The sequence below is a fragment of the Dromiciops gliroides genome, chromosome X (genome assembly GCF_019393635.1).
Source record: "Dromiciops gliroides isolate mDroGli1 chromosome X, mDroGli1.pri, whole genome shotgun sequence".
Taxonomy (NCBI): domain Eukaryota; kingdom Metazoa; phylum Chordata; class Mammalia; order Microbiotheria; family Microbiotheriidae; genus Dromiciops; species Dromiciops gliroides.
The window spans coordinates 85,026,159-85,045,414 of record NC_057867.1 but is presented as its reverse complement, the minus strand read 5'-3'; the positions used below and the strand labels follow the sequence as shown (position 1 = coordinate 85,045,414).

Here is a 19,256-nt window from a genome sequence, read left to right as displayed (position 1 = left end):
ATGTGTTATATTAGACAAACAACATCCAACTTAAATATGTAAAATTGATGGAGCAATCTAAGGGAAGTTATTCTAAGGAAGCTATAAGAATATGCCCCTTTCACTATTTTAACAGGAAAGTATTAGAGATGAGTGATGGTTAATTGTTGCTGTTCAGTTATTTCAGACTCCTTGTGATTCTAGGTGGGTTTTTCTTAACTAAGATACAGGAGTATCACATTTTCTTATCTAGTTAAGGAAACTGAGGCAAACTGGGCTTAGTGAATTGTTCAGGGTTACAATTGAAATCAGGAAGGTGGGTTAGGGTTAGGGTTATAACTTATAACTTGGTGCTATATTTTGTTGTAATTAAGGGATAGCAATCCAATCAGAGGTGAAAAAAATAGTTGATTTTTTTTTTACTAACATTTGAACACGTGTCTTTGAATAGTCATTTTTATCTAGGGAAGTAAGAATTGGAGTAAGGGAATTGACTATCATTTATTATTATTGAGACAGACACTGTGCTAAACTTTAGGGATACAAAGTAAGGCAAAAAATAGACCTTGCTATGAAGGAGTTGTTTAATGAAGAAAGTTAATGTTATTAAAATTGTAGAGGGGCAGATTTGTAGAAAGAAATTTGTTTTAGAGTTACGAAATAATTTATTTTTGGAATGAAGTCCATTGAGAAGATGGTGTGTTGAAGGGTATATAGAACTTATTATTGATATAAACAGAATAAGAATTGGGGTAGAATATAAAAGGTTTGAAATGAGCTGTTCTCAAGGGTTCTAAGGATAATGCCTGTGGTTACTGTGACGTGTCACCGTCAGGAAAATTACTTTTATTTTTCTGAAAATAATCCATATGTAAAACTGTTTTCCCACCCCAACAGTATTTCCCTACGGATAAATTCTGTCCAAAGTGAGGAAAACGTAAGTGAGAATGGTTAGTTTTTATAGCAGTATTGTGTTATTTAGAATCCCACACTTTTATTTATTCATTCATTCATTCATTCATTCATTCATTCATTTATTTATTTATTTATTTATGTGGGGGCGGGGCAATGAGGGCTAAGTAATTTGCCCAGGGTCACACAGCTAGGAAGTGTCAAGGGTCTGAGGCTGTATTTGAACTCTGGTTCTCCTGAATCCAGGGCTGGTGCTTTATCCACTGCGCCACCTAGCTGCCCTGACCATCATTTTAACATTTTAGCTTTTGTGTCTTGTTCACGTTAGTCCATTCATGTCGCCCTTTTGAATAAGGAGGGAACCAACCGTCAAGTATTTTCCTCCCTCACGGAGAGGGAGGGCTTGAGGGGAGATTAACCGTTTTTAGCGGTTTCCTTCCAAACCTCCCACCCACCTAGCTTCTGCCTGCCTAGGCAACGGCCTACCCATTAATGATCCTTCATACACATACTTCCACAGAAGTCTGTTACTCCCTTTTTCCTCAAACCAAACTCACAAACACCCCATAACCCTACCTCTCTTAATCCTCAGCCTGGGTCTGTACCTCAGTATTTCTTCAGTTCTCCTTCCTCTCACTCACCTGCTACTTTCGATTTCTGAGGCGAGGAGTTCGGCGAGACGCCCCCTCGCTCAGGCGCACGCGCAAACGTATAACGGACTACACCGAGGCTCGCACCCTGTCACATAGACTGAATTAGGGAAAGGCTAAAGGCAGGGAATGTACTATTTTTGCTATACCCCCGCACCGCCCCTTCCCCCCCCCCCCCTTGTCCCGACCAAAGCCAAATGCACTCTACCAAAAGCTGCCCCGAAACACCAACACAAAATGGCGGACTTCGCGATTTTTGTGCCCCTACCCAACTGACTTTCCTCAGTCTGTCACCATGGCAAGTCTGAGCTTGGCGTACAATCATTGGAGGCTGCGTTTTGCGCGCTTGCCCAAATCTCGATTCTCATTGGCTGTTTTTTTGCGTCACTAAGACCTTAGATTCCTAAGCCACGCCCCCCGAGTCGAGGCAATTGGTTGACTATATCCAACAGCTTGGTGCAAAAGTGGGAAAAAGGGGCGGGCGGGCTAGGGGGGGAGGGTTAGGGGTGTGGTGTGGTACTTTATTTGAATTTTGATTTGTACTCCATTTTATATTAATATTTACAGAGAAAAAGGATTTCCCTTAAGCAAATCAACCTAAGGGAGAAGAGCGTTGCTGTTGAGGGGGTCTACACAAGACATCTTAAAACGCAGCATATTTTCACAAAAAAGGAACAAATCACAATCGTTCACGACCAAAGCATACCCCATACTGGTATTCAATTATTTTCTACTTTTTTCAGTCATGATCATAAATTTATAGGTAAAAACCTACATTAAGAGTTCATCTTTCATAATTTGTGTTAATTGATTTTACTTTTCATTTGTGTTTTCTAAAAAATTGTGTAAAATTTTAGTTTCTCTTCATATACAGTAGATGGCTTCCTAGGGTTGAAGTAAAAAAAAAAACATGTATTTACCCTTTTTCAACATTTTAAGAAATTAAATTGTAGGGTTTTTAATCAGCATTTTTCATATAGTTTTTTACTTAAAATTACGGGTGTAAGTGATTTCAGGATTTCTATTCATTTAACCAAACCACAGGTTGTTGTTTTTTTTTACTTGAAATCTAAGTCCTGGGTTATGTTTGTTCGTGGTAACATCGGTATACTTAATTTTTTGAAGGGGATATTAAAAAAAATAAACATTTAAGTTTCCTAAATTTTATCCCTCATTTCTTCCCTCCCCTTGCCATCGCTGAGGCAGTAAACAATTAGACATAGTTTAAAACATCATATTAGTCATTTTGTATAAGAAAACTCGAATAAAAGGAAAAATTAAAGTAAAAAAGTACATACTTCAGTGTCTTAAATCTTTTTTTGGAGGCAAATAATATGCTTCATCATTAGTCTAAAGGGAACATTTGAAAAGAAAATTTGTCAACTCTACAACTATTTTTTTTCTACTTACTTTAAAACTAAGCTTGTCCAAATTACTGCAGTCTACAAAAAAGAATTGAGTCTTTAAAAAATATTATATACGAAATCAGGGTAGCGTCTCGTGTTCCAGGCTATTGTTCCTCAAAAAAAAACCCAAGATACCTTGCGACTAACTTTGGACTATACCATATCTTTTAGTCTAAGGGCCTTAAGATTCGTTTTTGAAGAATAGGGGAGAAATAGGAGAGAAAAAGGAAAAAATGTGTTTTAAGAAAGGTTTTAATGTGGGTTAGCAGGATGTTCAGTTGTAGGATCAGCATTTTGAGGCATATCTACAGTGACTTCATAGAAATAATTCCTCGTCCACCAATTGGTACAATCCTCTTTTGATCCCGCGATGCCTTGTTCGTTTGTCCCTAACTTTTGCGTTGGGAACTTGTTTTAGTGGGAGAGGAAGGCGAAGCTCGGACTGTTACGCTGCGAAGGAGGGGGTAAGGCTGATCCGGAAAAAGCGAGACTACGTAGCGTTTTTAGAGGAGAAAAGGTGTTTTATTTTGTTTGTAACTTTGTGATTGGTAAAATTTGAAAATTAAACAGGGTTAAATAAAATTAGAATGTGATGATACTGTAATGTGGGATAAAGGGAGAAGAAAATTAATTTTAATTGAAATGGCTTTTTAGACTTGTTTTCTATCATTAGGATAGTTTGTTTACTTTTTATTTACTTTAAATGCAATTCTTTAGGCATTCTTCATTCGTTGGCGTTTGACGATTTGCATCTTTATTTTTTGGTAATAATTCAACTACATTAGAACGTGCACTTTGATATGTAACTACCTTAAGTTTGGTTTTAAGAAAAACTTCAAAAAATGACCCCGTCAATCTATAAGTTTCTGTGGTGATTTTTTTCGATATGTAAACCATTAGCGGCAACTTTTATTTGGGAGGGGGAAGGGCGAAACACCCGGGACGCTTTACTTTCGTCCGCCATTTTGTGTGTGTGAGGTAATTAAAAACGAAAGAATGTGGAACCTTTTAAAGAATAGATTCTATCCTAACTGCGCCTGATAACTTTTTTACCAAAACACGCTTATTTTCCATTTGTCCCGTATCCTACAACGTATTTTCTCAAAAAGTTAAGTAGTTAAATATCCAAAACTAATTTTCCTCGATTTCTCTCCATCAAAAACACTCCCCAAAACTGCGTTAGCTATGTCCTTAACACTCGTTTACTTCATTTCTTAACAAATGCACATCACTCTTCATCCTCTTGAACTTTTAATTTACCCTCAGACTACATTAAAACCAACTCAGGGTTTTATTTCCTTTTCAACCAGATGTCCACTTCGCCTTTGTCCAAGAAACGTTGCGTGTCCAAGCCTGATCCAAATCCAGGTTCTAACCACTCCCCTGCACATCTTGTACCTACTGAATCTCCCACAGTACCTGCCAACGTTAGTATCTTGATTCAAAGATTGTGACAAAAATAATTGTAATTTGATAATGCTTACCAGGCCCTACTAATCACAATTCTTAACATGTCTACAGGGAATGGCAAAAAATGGGAGTGAAGCAGTTATAGACGAAGGTCTATATTCAAGACAACTGTAAGGCCAAAGAAAACACTATGGGAGCACAGTGGGGGGAGGGGAGTTGGTGCCCAACAACAGAAACCGAAAAAAAGGGAGGTTGTGCAAAATAGAAATATAAATCTTTCACTAAGCCCAATTCTACTCAGCACCTGCCCTCATTCTCTTCCCAGATATGTCTTGGGCCATGAAGCAATGAAGCGGTTACAGACTTCTAGTGTCCTGATATCTGGCCTGCGTGGCTTGGGTGTTGAGATTGCTAAGAACATCATCCTTGGTGGTGTCAAAGCTGTTACCCTACATGACCAAGGTACTGCCCAGTGGGCTGACCTCTCTTCCCAGGTAACCTATCAATTCTTATGTTTGCCTTTAAAACCTTAATGAACCAAAAGTCTCTGGTAACTCATTAACTCAACCTATTCACTTTCCTTCTCTCTGATTCTCAGTTTTATTTGCAAGAGGAAGATGTAGGCAAGAATCGAGCTGAAGCATCACAGCCTCACCTGGCTGAGCTCAACACTTATGTACCTGTTGGTGCATATACAGGTCCCCTCACTGAGGACTTCCTAAGCAGCTTTCAGGTATGCAGAATTCATTTGGCTTTCCAAAATTCCATCCCCGAAAACTTAATAAATGACTGAGATGTCCTTGATTCCTCTAAAATTCCCCATAAAAGATATTTTATTTGTGTTTATCCTTTCCCCTTTTTATTGACCTGTTGTTTTTTTCTCTTCTGGTACCCCTAGGTGGTAGTTCTCACCAACTCTACACTAGAGGAACAATTGCAGGTTGGTGAATTTTGCCATAGCCATGCTATCAAGTTGGTAGTGGCTGACACTCGTGGTCTGTTTGGGTGAGTATTACTATTCCCTTTTACTGTACCAATCCTGTAGAGTTTCCTTAAATGTTTTTCTGAAGTCATATCCACCTTACATATGGGGTCTTCCAGAACAGTTTCACCAGGGCATCTGTTTTAAATGTCTATCTCTTGATAATTTAAAGTCCCCTGGGGCAAACAAACCAATCTGGTAACAGTCCTATAGAATCTCTTGGGGCAGATTAGTAAATTGTTAGATAAATCTTCTTTGAAACAGAAGAAGAAATTGAGAACAAACTTTTTTCTACAATATCTATTCAGGCAACTGTTCTGTGATTTTGGGGAGGAAATGGTCCTAATTGACTCAAATGGAGAACAACCACTCACTGCCATGGTTTCAATGGTAACCAAGGTGAGGGGCTAAAAATTGGGATTCCTTGACACAAAGCAAAACAGTTGCTCTTCTTCCCCATCACAGCCCAACTTTTCTTTGGTATACTTAGGATAGCCCAGGGGTAGTGACCTGCTTGGATGAGACTCGCCATGGATTTGAGAGTGGTGACTTTGTCTCTTTCACTGAGATACAGGGTATGAGTGAGCTTAACAGCAGCCCACCTGTGGAAATTAAAGTCCTAGGTGAGTCAGTGGAGGGTTTCACATTTTTTATTCAATGGGGCCACAGTTAAAAAAGACTGGGAGCTGGGTCACATCCTCTGACTTCTATCTTCTGGTTCTACAGGCCCATATACCTTCAGTATCTGTGACACAACCAAGTTCTCAGACTATGTTCGAGGTGGTATTGTCCAACAGGTTAAAGTGCCCAGGAAGATCAATTTTGTGAGTCCTGTGAATGGGAAGTATTAGGAGTATAAGTGATAGAGGTTGATGCTGAACAAGGTAGATATCTCAATTTCTCTGCTGTGACTCCATCTCAACCTTTTTAATTTTCTTCAAGATTCAGGTCAAAGCCTATTTTCCTATCCTAAACTCCCCTACTGCTTATGCATTTTTTCCCTCTTGAATAAGAGCTTAATAAATGCTTATAGACTGACTGGTTCACCCACTTCACCCTTTCCTTTCAGAAATCCCTGGCCAAAGCATTGGCTGAGCCAGACTTTGTGATGACAGACTTTGCCAAGTTTTCACATCCACCTCATCTGCACATAGCCTTTCAGGCTCTTCACCAGTTCTTTCGCCAGCATAGCCGGCTGCCACATCCCCGAAACCAGGTGCTTTTCTTCAGAAAGAAGAAAGGATGGGAGTTGGGATAGAAACCTATTTCTTACGGAGAGGTTGCCTTTTAGGATATGATTTCTATGAGCTCACATTTTACCATCCTTACCCTACTTACAGGCAGATGCCACAGAAATGGTTGGACTGGCACAGGCAATAAATGAAGCTTCCTCACCCCACATGAAACAGAAAAACTTAGATAAGGAGCTGGTACAACAGCTGGCTTATATGGCAGCTGGAGACCTAGCCCCCATCAATGCCTTTATTGGGGGTCTGGCTGCTCAGGAAGTAATGAAGGTAAGCTAGGAAATAAATTTAAGAAGCCCAGTTCCAAACATGGAAAATGAAAGGATGACCTCCATGTTTTCAAATAAATCTACCATGTTTTACCTTAATGTATCATTTCAGTTAACTCTGGGCTATGTCTTTGTTTTGGTTCTAAATGAATTCTGGACCATATTCACTTTTTGTTTTTCTAGGTCTGTGGCATCCACGCTAAGCTAATCTGTGTGTCCTTCCATTACCCCAAAACTTATCTTTATTGCCTCATCTTCTCTGTGGTGTGTTTTAACTTCCTGAAGTTATCAATCCTTGATGTGCTAAGTCCTGTATTAAACCATTTTACATTCTACAAGCCTTTCCAAAATGGATTTCATTGAACTCCTGAATTTTTTTGTACTCTATTATTAGGCCTGCTCAGGAAAATTCATGCCTATCATGCAGTGGCTTTACTTTGATGCACTGGAGTGCCTGCCTGAAGATAAGGAGACCCTTACAGAGGCCAACTGTCAGCCGGTATATATTTATCTAGGTACCAGGGTGAGTAGGGAAACTTTTGAGTATGTTTACTTACCTGATTGGCTTTTTTCCTTACAGCGTCAGACTCGCTATGATGGACAGGTGGCTGTTTTTGGCTCTGACCTACAGAAGAAACTGGGCAGGCAGCGGTATTTCCTGGTCAGTGGTCTAGAGTTTTCCAGTGTGTTCTGGCTATCCCTTAACTGCATCCCACTCAGATGTTTCATGCTCACACCCTAACTCTTCATCCCTATCCTAAGTGCTTCATTTTTCTATTTGTTGTCCTTCCATATGGACCTCTACATCCTCAGGTTGGAGCTGGGGCTCTTGGCTGTGAACTTCTCAAGAATTTTGCCATGATTGGATTGGGCTGTGGGGAAGGAGGCGATATCACTGTTACAGACATGGACACTATTGAAAAGTCCAACCTTAATCGACAGTTTCTCTTCCGGCCCTGGGATGTCACGGTAAGAGTAGGACATATAAATACCAGGTGTATTTACAGACATGCACAAAGTTGCTTAGTCAAAATTCTGGGTCAGAGGTATAGATCCAAAGTGTAATTTTGGTCTCTTCTTTGGTGTTCTAACCCAACAGAAGCTGAAGTCAGACACAGCAGCTGCTGCTGTGCAACAGATGAACCCACAGATGCACATAACTAGTCACCAAAACCGAGTGGGACCTGATACAGAACGGATCTATGATGATGACTTTTTCCATGCCCTGGATGGTGTGGCCAATGCACTGGATAATGTTGATGCCCGTGAGGATAAGAGATTGATATCCCCTTCCTTGTCTAAACCGTTTTCATCTTGAATTAATTTAAGAGAACCTGTTCAGGAATAGATAATTGAGGGACCACATTTAGAGTATTTTGTTCAGTTTTAGGTGTATGCTTAGGAAGGCTGTTGAAAAACAATCAGGATGCTGAAGGCCCTTGAGCATGTGTCTTACCAGAATAAATAGAAAGAACTGGGAGATCTTTAGCCTGTGGAAAAGATTTATAAAGGGACAGGTTAGTTTTCTTAAAGAATTTGAAGAGCAATCAAGTGGAAGAGGGAATTCATTTGTGTTTTATCCAAGAGGGCAAAAGTATGAGTGGAAGTATTAGAGAATTAAATTTAAAATTGATAACAGAGAACATTGAGGGAATTTTAAACAGGTATGGTTTAGAAGCTGTTTTTATTAGGATGAGGGTTTTTATGAACTTGTGTTGTTAAGCCTTTATCCCCACTATCCTAACCCACATCATCTGCTTTCTCCTGGGTTTCGTTTCTTTTTTTATTCTAGGAATGTATATGGACAGACGTTGTGTGTATTACCGGAAACCACTACTAGAATCAGGCACACTGGGAACCAAAGGAAATATTCAGGTGGTGATACCCTTTCTGACAGAGTCTTACAGCTCCAGCCAGGACCCCCCTGAGAAATCCATCCCCATCTGTACGCTCAAGAATTTTCCCAATGCCATCGAACACACACTTCAGGTCTGGGAAATGGGCCGTGGATTTAGAGATGTTTTATTGGGGGAGGTGAAAGTAATTAGATCCCTTCTCTTAATTAAAAATCCATACTTCACCCCACACAGTGGGCCCGGGACGAGTTTGAAGGCCTCTTTAAGCAGCCAGCAGAGAATGTTAACCAGTATCTCACGTGAGTGTTGCTGGTTCCTTACCCCATAATTCTAGTTCTCTGGCCCTAGTTAAGCTACACCAGGGCATCTTTTACCTGTTTTTGTTTCTCTGTGGGCTTTAAATAACTCCCATTTGACCCTATGTGACTCCCATCTCTAGATATTAAAAATTGTCTTGTTTCCAAACCTGACTGCCTGCTTCCATCTGTTACACCTACAGGGATCCAAAGTTTGTGGAACGAACTCTGAGATTGGCAGGAACACAGCCCTTGGAGGTGCTAGAGGCTGTACATCGGAGCTTGGTGTTACAACGTCCCCATGACTGGACTGATTGTGTGAGGTGGGCCTGCCTCCATTGGCACTCCCAGTATGCCAATAATATCCATCAGCTCTTACACAACTTTCCTCCAGAACAGGTATTTAACTCATTAATCTTTCAACTGTATCTAGGCTTTCAAAGGGCAAGTTGTTGTTTAACCTGGGGATTCCTGCCCTTTTAATCTCTGGCAGCTCACAAGCTCTGGCACCCCTTTCTGGTCTGGGCCTAAAAGATGCCCACATCCCCTTATTTTTGATGTCACAAATGTGAGTATGATACATTATATCAACTTTCTGGGGCCTTGGGAAGTGGGTATTTTTAAAATAACTCTAGATTTTGAGTGAATAACCTAGGTTCAAGTCACTTTTACTGTCCATGTGATCTTATTTAAGTTCTTATTCTTTGAGCTTTAGTTTTCTCTTTGCAGTAGTCATGTCTTAAGATCCTTTATTACAGTTACCTATGATCCTGTGGATCCTTTTTTGGTTTTCTCCCTACAGCCTTTGCACCTTGATTACATCATGGCAGCTGCCAATCTCTTTGCACAGACATATGGACTAGCAGGTTCAAAGGACCGGACTGCAGTTGCAAATCTTTTACAGACAGTGCATATCCCCAAGTTCACCCCTAAATCTGGTGTCAAGATTCACGTTTCTGATCAGGAACTACAGAGTGCCAGTGCTTCTGTTGGTGAGTACCATTTGTTTGCTTTTTGTCCAGTGGGATAAGACTTAGTCTTGAAACATTTCTCTCCCTTTTGTCTGTTCTTGCTTCCTTAGATGATAGCCGCTTAGAGGAACTGAAAACCATGCTACCTAGCCCTGAGAAGCTGCCCGGCTTCAAGATGTCCCCAATCGACTTTGAGAAGGTGAAAGGGTGCTGTGGGCCCAGGATAATTCAAGGGGAATATATGTTTTTGTGTATGTATACTTGTTAGTGGTGGGTTTTGTGTGTTCCTCATTTGGTGGACAATATAAGGTTGCTAGCTATCCTATCTGACCTTCCCCTGTGTAGGACAATGATAATAATTTCCATATGGATTTCATTGTGGCTGCTTCTAACCTGCGTGCCGAGAACTATGATATTCCACCTGCTGACAGGCACAAGGTGAGTTTATGACTTTAGATATATAACGTGTGTGTGTGTGTGTGTGAGCATGTGGGTGTGAGTGCTCTGAAGATGTATGTTTACATAAATGTTTATATATAGACGTAAAAATGTATTCATGCTTTAGTCCTAAGACTAACCAGCCTGGGGTCTGGGGGGTACATATCTGATACCTACAGAGCAAACTGATTGCGGGAAAGATCATCCCAGCCATTGCCACAACTACTGCTGCAGTGGTTGGCCTTGTATGCCTGGAGCTGTATAAGGTAGTACAGGGACACCAACGGCTTGAAGCCTATAAAAATGGTTTCCTCAACCTTGCTCTACCATTCTTTGGCTTCTCTGAGCCTATTGCTGCACCCCGTCACAAGGTAACACCAAAAAGTTCAGTAACTGATTAAAGGGCTGGATGAAGGGCCATGGGGAGAAGATGGGAAAATATGTCATTGTGGGAATGAATAGAGCTGATTATAGACCTGGGACCTTCCTAATCACAGTATTATGACCATGAATGGACTCTTTGGGACCGCTTTGAAGTCAAGGGGCTACAGCCAGGGGGCGAAGAAATGACCCTCAAGCAGTTTCTGGACTATTTCAAGGTAGAGATCTAGGAGAGGGATGAGTGGATCCAGGGAGGGAGAAAGGGAGATCTCTGATCTGATCTTTTTATTTACTCCTACACAGACAGAGCACAAGTTGGAAATCACAATGTTGTCCCAGGGTGTGTCCATGCTCTACTCTTTCTTCATGCCAGCTACAAAACTCAAGGAGCGACTAGATCAGCCGTGAGTTTTCTAACTATTGGGAATAGTGAGAGATCCCTTAGAAACAACCTCTCCCTAGGAATATTAGTAAGCCCAGTTTTCTTCCATTCATACAATGAATAATATGAGCCATGGGGAGGTGGGAAAAAATTCCCTGGAGATGACTCTTTGAAAACAAAACTTCACCTATTTTGGACCCCAGTATGACAGAAATTGTGAGCCGAGTGTCAAAGAGGAAGCTGGGCCGTCATGTGCGGGCATTGGTGCTGGAGCTCTGCTGCAATGATGATAGTGGTGAGGATGTGGAGGTGCCTTATGTACGATACACCATCCGCTGATCCTTGGCTGCTGCTTTTTCTGCCCCATCTCTGTTCATTCTTAACCTAGTACCCTTCCACTATCCTTCCTAAACACCTTCTTTCCCTAATAAGGCTAGCCAGATGGCCCAGATCCACAAAGCCTCTAGGCCACTGGTTTAGCTCTGCTCAGTTTAGCACTCAGGACACATGGGGAACCTTTGTAATACTGTTTAAAACCTGAATTCAAAATAAAAGAGTTATTAACAGAAATTGCTGACAGCATTATTATGTGAGTTATATTGAGCTCAAGACTTGAGAATTTAGAACTCTGTTGGGAAATAGATTAGAGTGTTTTTTATTGGGAACCCCTGAAACAGTTTAAAGTATCCCTGGACCTTTAAAGCTAGAACAAGGTTGTTTGAGCTGAAGAGTTCTGACTAGTTCAGAAAATTGCTCAAGGACCAACCGTTACTTCTCAAATTAACTTAATGAAAAAATGCTGAAGCAGTCTCTAAGGTAATCAAATTTTTATGAACTTATTCTCAAGGCTGGGGTGGGGGAGTAAAAGTCATGCTGTGCAAGCTACTTATCATAGGACAAACAACCAGTATTGCTCAAAAAGCAATTAGAGTTAGTGCCAATCTTGCAGAATTTGATCTGAAGATGTCCAGTGAGTTCTCCAAATCCCAGAAGTATTTAGAACAGTACAATGGCAATTTAATTTCTGAGCTAGTAATGATAGTTTTGGGAAATTTTTGTCAGTGGTAAACAAAGTGAGTAGCAGGTACTGACTGGGTTTTCTTTCCTAGCTGCTTTCAATGTTGCTGATTGTCATTTTTGGAGATAAGAAATCTGAAGGAGGTTGAGGTCCTTGGGTTAAAGTAGTTATAAGGAACCCAGTTGTGCAGAAAGAGGTGCTTTGTCCTTAGGAATAGCATATATTTTCTGCCCAGCACATTATCATTACCCAAAATGTCCAAATTGGCCCTGCATCCCAAAATGCTTATTAGATATTTTCTCCTCGATAAAAGAGACTGCACTAGCCATGTGATTATGGGCAAGACATCATCATCTCCTCTAGTTTCCTAACTTGGAAAATGGGACTAAGTTTCTCAGGCTGGATTTGAAATTGGATCTTCTGGAATTATCAAAGCACTCTTATATAAATTGGTATGGGTGATGTCTTTTGACTCATGCATAAATTGGATTTAATCAAAGCAGTGTTGGAAGAAGTCATCAGCTTCACTCTTCCACAGTCTAGTAGCAGGATAGAGTCAAGACAAATGGTGATGGCTTGAGATGCAGTGGATGACCTTGGGGTCTTCATTGTCTCACCATGCTTTAAGCAACTCCTCAGTGCCTATTTCAGGTGCCTTCATGGCTGTTGGAACAAATTGTTCTCATCCACCCATTTCACCAGGGGAAGTCTTCACATATTTGGGGCAAACACCCCGCAAATCACCAATGGGTTTGAGACCCCCCTCAGTTACCCTCAACTTCATTTACCCTGTCTGCCAAAATGGTTTACTGGAGTGTACAGCTTCATGGAGACACAAATGAGAGTTAGGTGGCTCAGGTGGACTCTAAAGGTGGAAAGCAGCCCTGAAAGGGCTCAGCAGCCTTCTCACCTGAACACAGCAGTCAACCCAAGGTAACCTTGTAGAAAAATGGAAAGGGTATATTGGTTCTCAGATAAAAACATATTGCTCCTGAAAGCTACAGGAATAGGAAAAAAAATCTCCCTCCCATTCCTTTCCCTTACCATTCAAAACCAGGAGAACTTGGTTTATAGTACAGAAGATAGTTTAGGCAACTTGAGTTTTCCCATGAAAAGGAGTTCCAGAGACCAGATGAAGTAGTGGACTCTTCTCAGGAAAAAGCTTTCCTACATAAGGAGCAGCAAGTCAATATGATCTTAGTGGGGGCAGCTTTGTGGTGCAGTGGATAGAGCACTGGCCCTGGAGTCAGGAGTACCTGAGTTCAGATCAGGCCTCAGACACTTAACACTTATTAGCTGTGTGACCCTGGGCAAGTCACTTAACCCCCATTGCCTCATCAAAAAAAACAAAAATTCACTACCTGCGGGGGGGGGGGGGGAGGAGCGGGCGAGCGAGACGGGAAGCCGGAGAGGATGACAAAGAATCCTTACGGGGACCTGTGCCCACCCTACTCCTTTCTCCCCTCGCCTCCCTCCAGAGCACTCTCCTAGCTTAGAGAAGGACTGGGGCCAAGAGCTACCAGCTGATAGTCCCACTCCCTTGAAAGTTTGCCATTGAGCTTAATGAACTAGGAGGTGGGGGGGAATTTTTAGCATCACAACAACAAATCCCAGGAACATTCTTCTTCTCCTTCTAGGGGGGCAGGGTGTGGGGGGGGTGCTGTGCCCGGCGTGCATGAGAGCCTCTGCCAGTACCCCTGCTTCTGCCCCTGCCCACAGGCTGCTGTCAGTCACCCAGGAAACTGACATCTGAAACCCTCTTCCTTGCAGCCAAGTCAGCCAGCCCTCCCTCCCGCTGCCGCCTTCCAGACTAAAAAGTGCCAAGTGCCTCTTTCTGGATTTATTTTTAGTTGTACATGCTCTCCCTCCCTCCATTCCTTCTCCCCCAATACCCCATCTCACACACACAAACATATTGAAAAGGCAAGAAAGGAATAAATATGTGCGTGAGTGTGTGTGCAGTGTGGCGCTGTAGGGAGGAGACTGTGGGGCTGGTGTGTGTGTATATAAGTAGTGTGTGTATATATATATTTCATACACATTTCCATATTAGTGTTGTACTGAAAGTAGCCCAGCAAAAAATAAGATAGTCATTATCTGTGAAAGATATCTACGTTATCCATGCAGTAAGTGGGGAGAAGAGGGGCAAGAATGAGAAAGATCCAGTTTCTTGTTTCTCTTTTCATTTTGGCTACATTGCATGTGTCATGTACAAAAACCTTTCAATCTCATGGAATAAAAATTATCCATTTCACTTCCTGTGATACCCTGGTTTGGTCATCCACTCTTTCTATATTCACACATCTGACTGGTGCATTTGTCTTTTTTCTCTTCTTTCCTTTTTTTTCCCTTCTGATTTCTTTGTGTGGTGTTTTATCTCCCAATGACACAAAAATGTTATGGGGAAAACAGGTGGGTTCTTAGGATTCCTCTGTAAAGAATTACACTCTCAGACACATCCTAGTTAGAAATAAAACTGTCTTCTTCAGATGTGATAAGTGGATCCAGCTGTCAATTCCTTTCAGCCAAGGGGTTGGTCAGTAGCATTTGGTAGGGAATCCTTTTTCAATAAACCCAGTCTCTAGGTTCCTACTGTAGGTTAGATTGAATTAAGGTTGAGCCTCTAGAAAATGACTGACGGACTAGATGATTAAGGTGATGAAAAGGTTGGGTGAGGCGTTTACAATAGGACAGAAGGAAAACCTTGATGGAGAGGGAGTCACTTGAAGGGAGAAAAGATAGGCATAGGAACCCAGAGATGATTTCAAAATATGAAAGAGAATGTTTACCAAAAGGGTACCCTAAGGTTCAGAAGAAATAGGAGAAGGGCTTTTGGCCAAATCATCTATAAATTTTTGAGGCTGAACCTTAATGATCTCATTTATACAGTCTACCAAACCTGAGGATTGGTGGATATTGTTATAATGAGACTGTTAATCAATTTATCCGTACTATAAATATAACTCTTTCCTTTCCTTATTCAAGAGATACCTTTCCAATAGTCTGGTTTTCTCCCTGTGGTCACCCACAATATTGCAATAAAACTTGGAAAACTGAGTCACTGAGTCTTGTAATTCTTTTGGGATGACTCACAATCAATTTGACCTAAATTCGAACTATTTCCATATGGTAAAATTCTCAATTTATCTGAAGCCCATCTACTAGCATTTCAATATCAGACCATTATTATCAATAGACTCATTTTTACCTGGTTAATATTGTGTTATTGTGGGAAAATGGGGTATGGGGTTGGGGTAGGAGATGGGGTTCTTAGGAATTCCTTTTTAAAGAATTACACCCTCTTGCACACAAAACTTAGAATAAGGTGGTAGTTTATTTAGGAGCAAGGGAAGGGAAGGGTGGAGGGAGGGAAACCATGAAAGAAATCCTTGGACTTTTCATGGGGAGATTGGCATAAAGCACATGGCTCAGAGGTACCAAATCTCCTCGAACAGGAGACTGGAAAGTACTTTTACAGAGGCCTGATGGGGGTGGACCATCTGCCCATGAAAAGTTCCTTTAGTGAGGGAGGACCATCCCCCACTGGTGGTAGCTGGGGGAATTGGGTGAGGGGTGGCTACAGATTCCTCTTCAGGACACAAAGGCTGCAGCCATACCCAAACATCTCCCCAGGGTAAGGGAGACCAGAATGAAGGGTAGGAATCCCAAGCTAGCTCAGTCCGATTTGGTTCAGTTTATCTTTCTAGGCATTATCTGTCCTCTGGTGTAGTTTCTCAAGGAGAAGATTCCTTGGTATGCCCCAGAGAACTTCTGGGGTGTTCTGCACCCCATGACATTCCCCACTTCTCTATATATAAGGAAAGGGGACGAAGATTCTTCTGAAATTGCTTCATGCTGACCGGGGGTCGAAGAAATTATGGCGCAAGGGAGGGGGAGGGGAGAGAAGTGGAGAAGGCCTGGAGTGCGTGGAGCTGTGACGGGCCCAGAGAGTCCAGAGGCAACACGTAGGCACAATGGGTATCTGCCATGAATCCTTGAGCCTAGGTGGAACAGACTTAAACAAAAAAATTAAAACTGACCAGAGCAAAAGGGAAAAGGGACTTTATCAGATCAGGAGTCAAGTGTGACCTTTTTGCCGGACAGGGTGTGGCCTGCTTTACTGGAGGGAGTTCAAGCCTAATTCTGTGATAGGCAGTGTCTGTCTACATTAAGGGTTCTTTTATCCCATCCCCACCTTGTGCCTTGATTGCATGCTAGGACCTGAACCAGAGAGTAAGACACAGGTCGCCCCAAAACTATTCCTAAGCTTGCCTCCTATGTCCATCTTGACCATCTGTCTGACAAGGTGCTGACCAGGAGAGCAAGCTGCAAAGCCCTGGATTTTCGCTAAGCCGATCTCTTGGGTGCTGCCCTGGGGACAAAGAGGTAGGAGGGCAGGCCTCACCTTCCTGCAGTGTCCCCCACTTCTGTGTCCTGGTTTACTGCAGCTGCCAGAATGTTGGCCAGCCGGAGTTCTGCTGGTAGCAGATGTGGTGATGGCTGCTGCTTGGTCTATGGAGCGGGCTTGAGCCATCTTTTCTCTCTCTTTGGCTACGGCAAGGTCCCTGTTATTAAAAAAATCTTAAAATCAATGTCAAGGAGTTGTGAGGATGGGATCTGGGGACCCCAGTCTAACTTCTAGAGCTCTCTCCTAATGTCAGGAGCAGACTGGCTGATAAAATGAATATTGAGGACAGTTATTCCTACATCTCTTTGGGGGTCTAGGTTGGTATATTTCTTCAGAGAGTCTGCTAAGCGGCTCATGAAGACAGCAGGATTTTCATCAGACCCCTGTGTTATCTCCCTCACCTTTCCATAATTGACCTGTTTCTTAACCCCCCTTCTCATTCTCTCAACTAGGCAAGTGACCATGTGATTTCTACACGAGCTCGGTCTTCCCTGTTATCATAGTTCCATCTCAGTTCTATGACCGGGAGGGACAGCTGTAAATCCAGGGACCCCAACCCAATTTCCAACCTGTGAGTGTTCATCCCCAACTTGTACCACCAGGTCCCAATTCTGTTTTTTCTCATCAGGGGTACAACAGCTGACAAGAATAATTTGCAAATTGGTCCAGGAAAGGTCAAACTCCAGTGTCACAGACTTAAAGCCATCTATGAACTTTGTGGGGTTCTCTGAGTAGCTCCCCAATTTCTCTTTAATCTGAGATAACCTGCTTATAGAAAAAGGGGCATGCCTTAATGTTGTGCCCTTCCCAATGGGAAATTCCCTTAATGGAAGCAGGGAAGCAGTGGGAGACGCTGGTAAGGACCTGGGTTGGGGAGATAGCTCAGGTGGAGACAGAGGATTGGGCGCAGGGCTCAGTGGGGGAGGGGTGACAGCCTTTGGCTGTGGAGTAGGAGGGGGAGGGGAAACAGTCTTTGGCTGCAGCATGGGTGGAGATGGGGAAAGGGAGATAGCCAATAGGTGACTGCAGATTAGGTAAAGCAGATGTGGTCAGCTGAATGGAAAAAACAGGAGAAATGGGAACATATTGGAGTTCCCCCAGATTGTAAATGGGGTAGAGCAGGATAGGAGACTGATATCCACTCCCCATGTGGCACAGGGAATTGGTTCTGAGATCAGCCAGTGGGCAAAGAGAGGTCTCAGTCATACAGTGATATGACTGTGGTTGACCCATAGGTACGGAAGCAGGCAGAAAAAAACAAAACAAAAACAAAAAACAAAACAAAAAAAGATCAAACTGTTTATATTCCTACATGGAAAGATAATACTTCAAACTCATATGAAAACTATCTCTTACTGTCTTTTTTTTTTTGAGTCAATTGGGGTTAAGTGACTTGTCCAGGGTCACACAGCTAGTAAGTGTTAAGTGTCTGAGGCCGGATTTGAACTCAGGTACTCCTGAATCCAGGGCCAGTGCTCTATCCACTGTGCCACTTAGCTGCCCCTCCTCAACCCTATTTTAAAGATGTCATCATGGGTTAGTTAAGTGGCACAGTGGACAATGCACCAGCCCTGGACCCAAGAGGCCCCAAGCCCAAATCCTGCCCCAGACATAAGACACCCCACCCTGTCTGCCCCACAAAGAACAAAACATAAATGCTTATAGACATCATCCCTTCATATTCAGTTCAGACCTGTGTCCTCTGTGAATTCCTTACTGAGATAGTTCTTTAGATAGAGCACTGGCCCTGGAGGTGTAGGAGAAATAGACTGGGGGAGGGGGAAGGGGAGAAATGGTCTGGGGAGAGATAGTTCACATGAAAACAAGAAAAAAGCTTATGGAGGGGAGGGGAAGAGGGGGAAGGAATTGAGGAGTGAGTGAACCTCAATATCATTAGAATTGGCTCAAAGAAGGATTAACATACATACTCAAGTAGGTATAGTATTATATTCTTGCCCCAAGGGAGGGGAAGGAGATAAGGGGGGCAGTGGAGAGGGGAAGGAGATTGGGGGAGAGAGCAGTAAAAAAGCAAAACACTTTTGAAGAAGGTAAAGATGTTCTGCATAATTGCACAAGTATGACATATTGAATTGCTAACCCTCTAGTCACTACCAGTGGGGGATGGTCCTCTCTCACTAAAGGAACTTTTCTCAGGCAGATGGTCCATCCCCATCAGTCCTCTATAAAAGTACCTTCCAGTCTCCTGTTCGAGAAGATTTGGTACCTTGGAGGCATGTGCTTCATGCCAATCTCCCCATGAGAAGTCCAAGGATTTCTTTCATGGTTTCCCTCCCCCCACCCTTCCCTTCCCTTGCTCCTAAATAAACTACCACCTTATTCTAACTACTTTTGTGTGCAAGAGGGTGTAATTCTTTAAAGAGGAATTCCTAAGAACCCCACCCCTAACCCAATCTGTACCCCATTTTCCCCCATATCAATTTCATAGGTAGGGTTGAGGAGGGAGGGAGGAAGAAAATTTAGAACACAGATTTAGCTCAAAGACCTTAAACTCATCAGAGTGGGTAATGGAGGGAATAACATTCACACCCAGTTGGGAGGAGTAATTTATTTAACCCTACAGGAAAGTATGAGGGGAAGAGGATAAGGAAGGAAGGGTGAAAAAAAAAGGGAGTGCAGAGTAGGGGAGGGGA

At 42.4% G+C, this 19,256-nt stretch overlaps 1 protein-coding gene across 1 annotated transcript; it reads left to right on the top strand.

The window, feature by feature from the left end:
* Positions 1-4,257: 4,257 nt before the first annotated feature.
* On the top strand, positions 4,258-11,590 carry LOC122733660 (ubiquitin-like modifier-activating enzyme 1). Its single transcript, XM_043974240.1, has 25 exons — positions 4,258-4,374; positions 4,469-4,527; positions 4,683-4,851; positions 4,956-5,090; positions 5,256-5,362; positions 5,648-5,738; positions 5,830-5,962; positions 6,066-6,163; positions 6,409-6,555; positions 6,680-6,856; positions 7,250-7,354; positions 7,436-7,516; positions 7,669-7,824; positions 7,955-8,120; positions 8,648-8,844; positions 8,946-9,010; positions 9,211-9,406; positions 9,501-9,575; positions 9,810-9,999; positions 10,089-10,177; positions 10,324-10,416; positions 10,596-10,787; positions 10,914-11,015; positions 11,101-11,201; positions 11,383-11,590. Exons 1-25 carry the CDS (start codon positions 4,258-4,260, stop codon positions 11,516-11,518), a joined length of 3,177 nt encoding a protein of 1,058 aa, XP_043830175.1. The 3' UTR covers positions 11,519-11,590.
* The last annotated feature ends 7,666 nt before the right edge of the window (positions 11,591-19,256 follow it).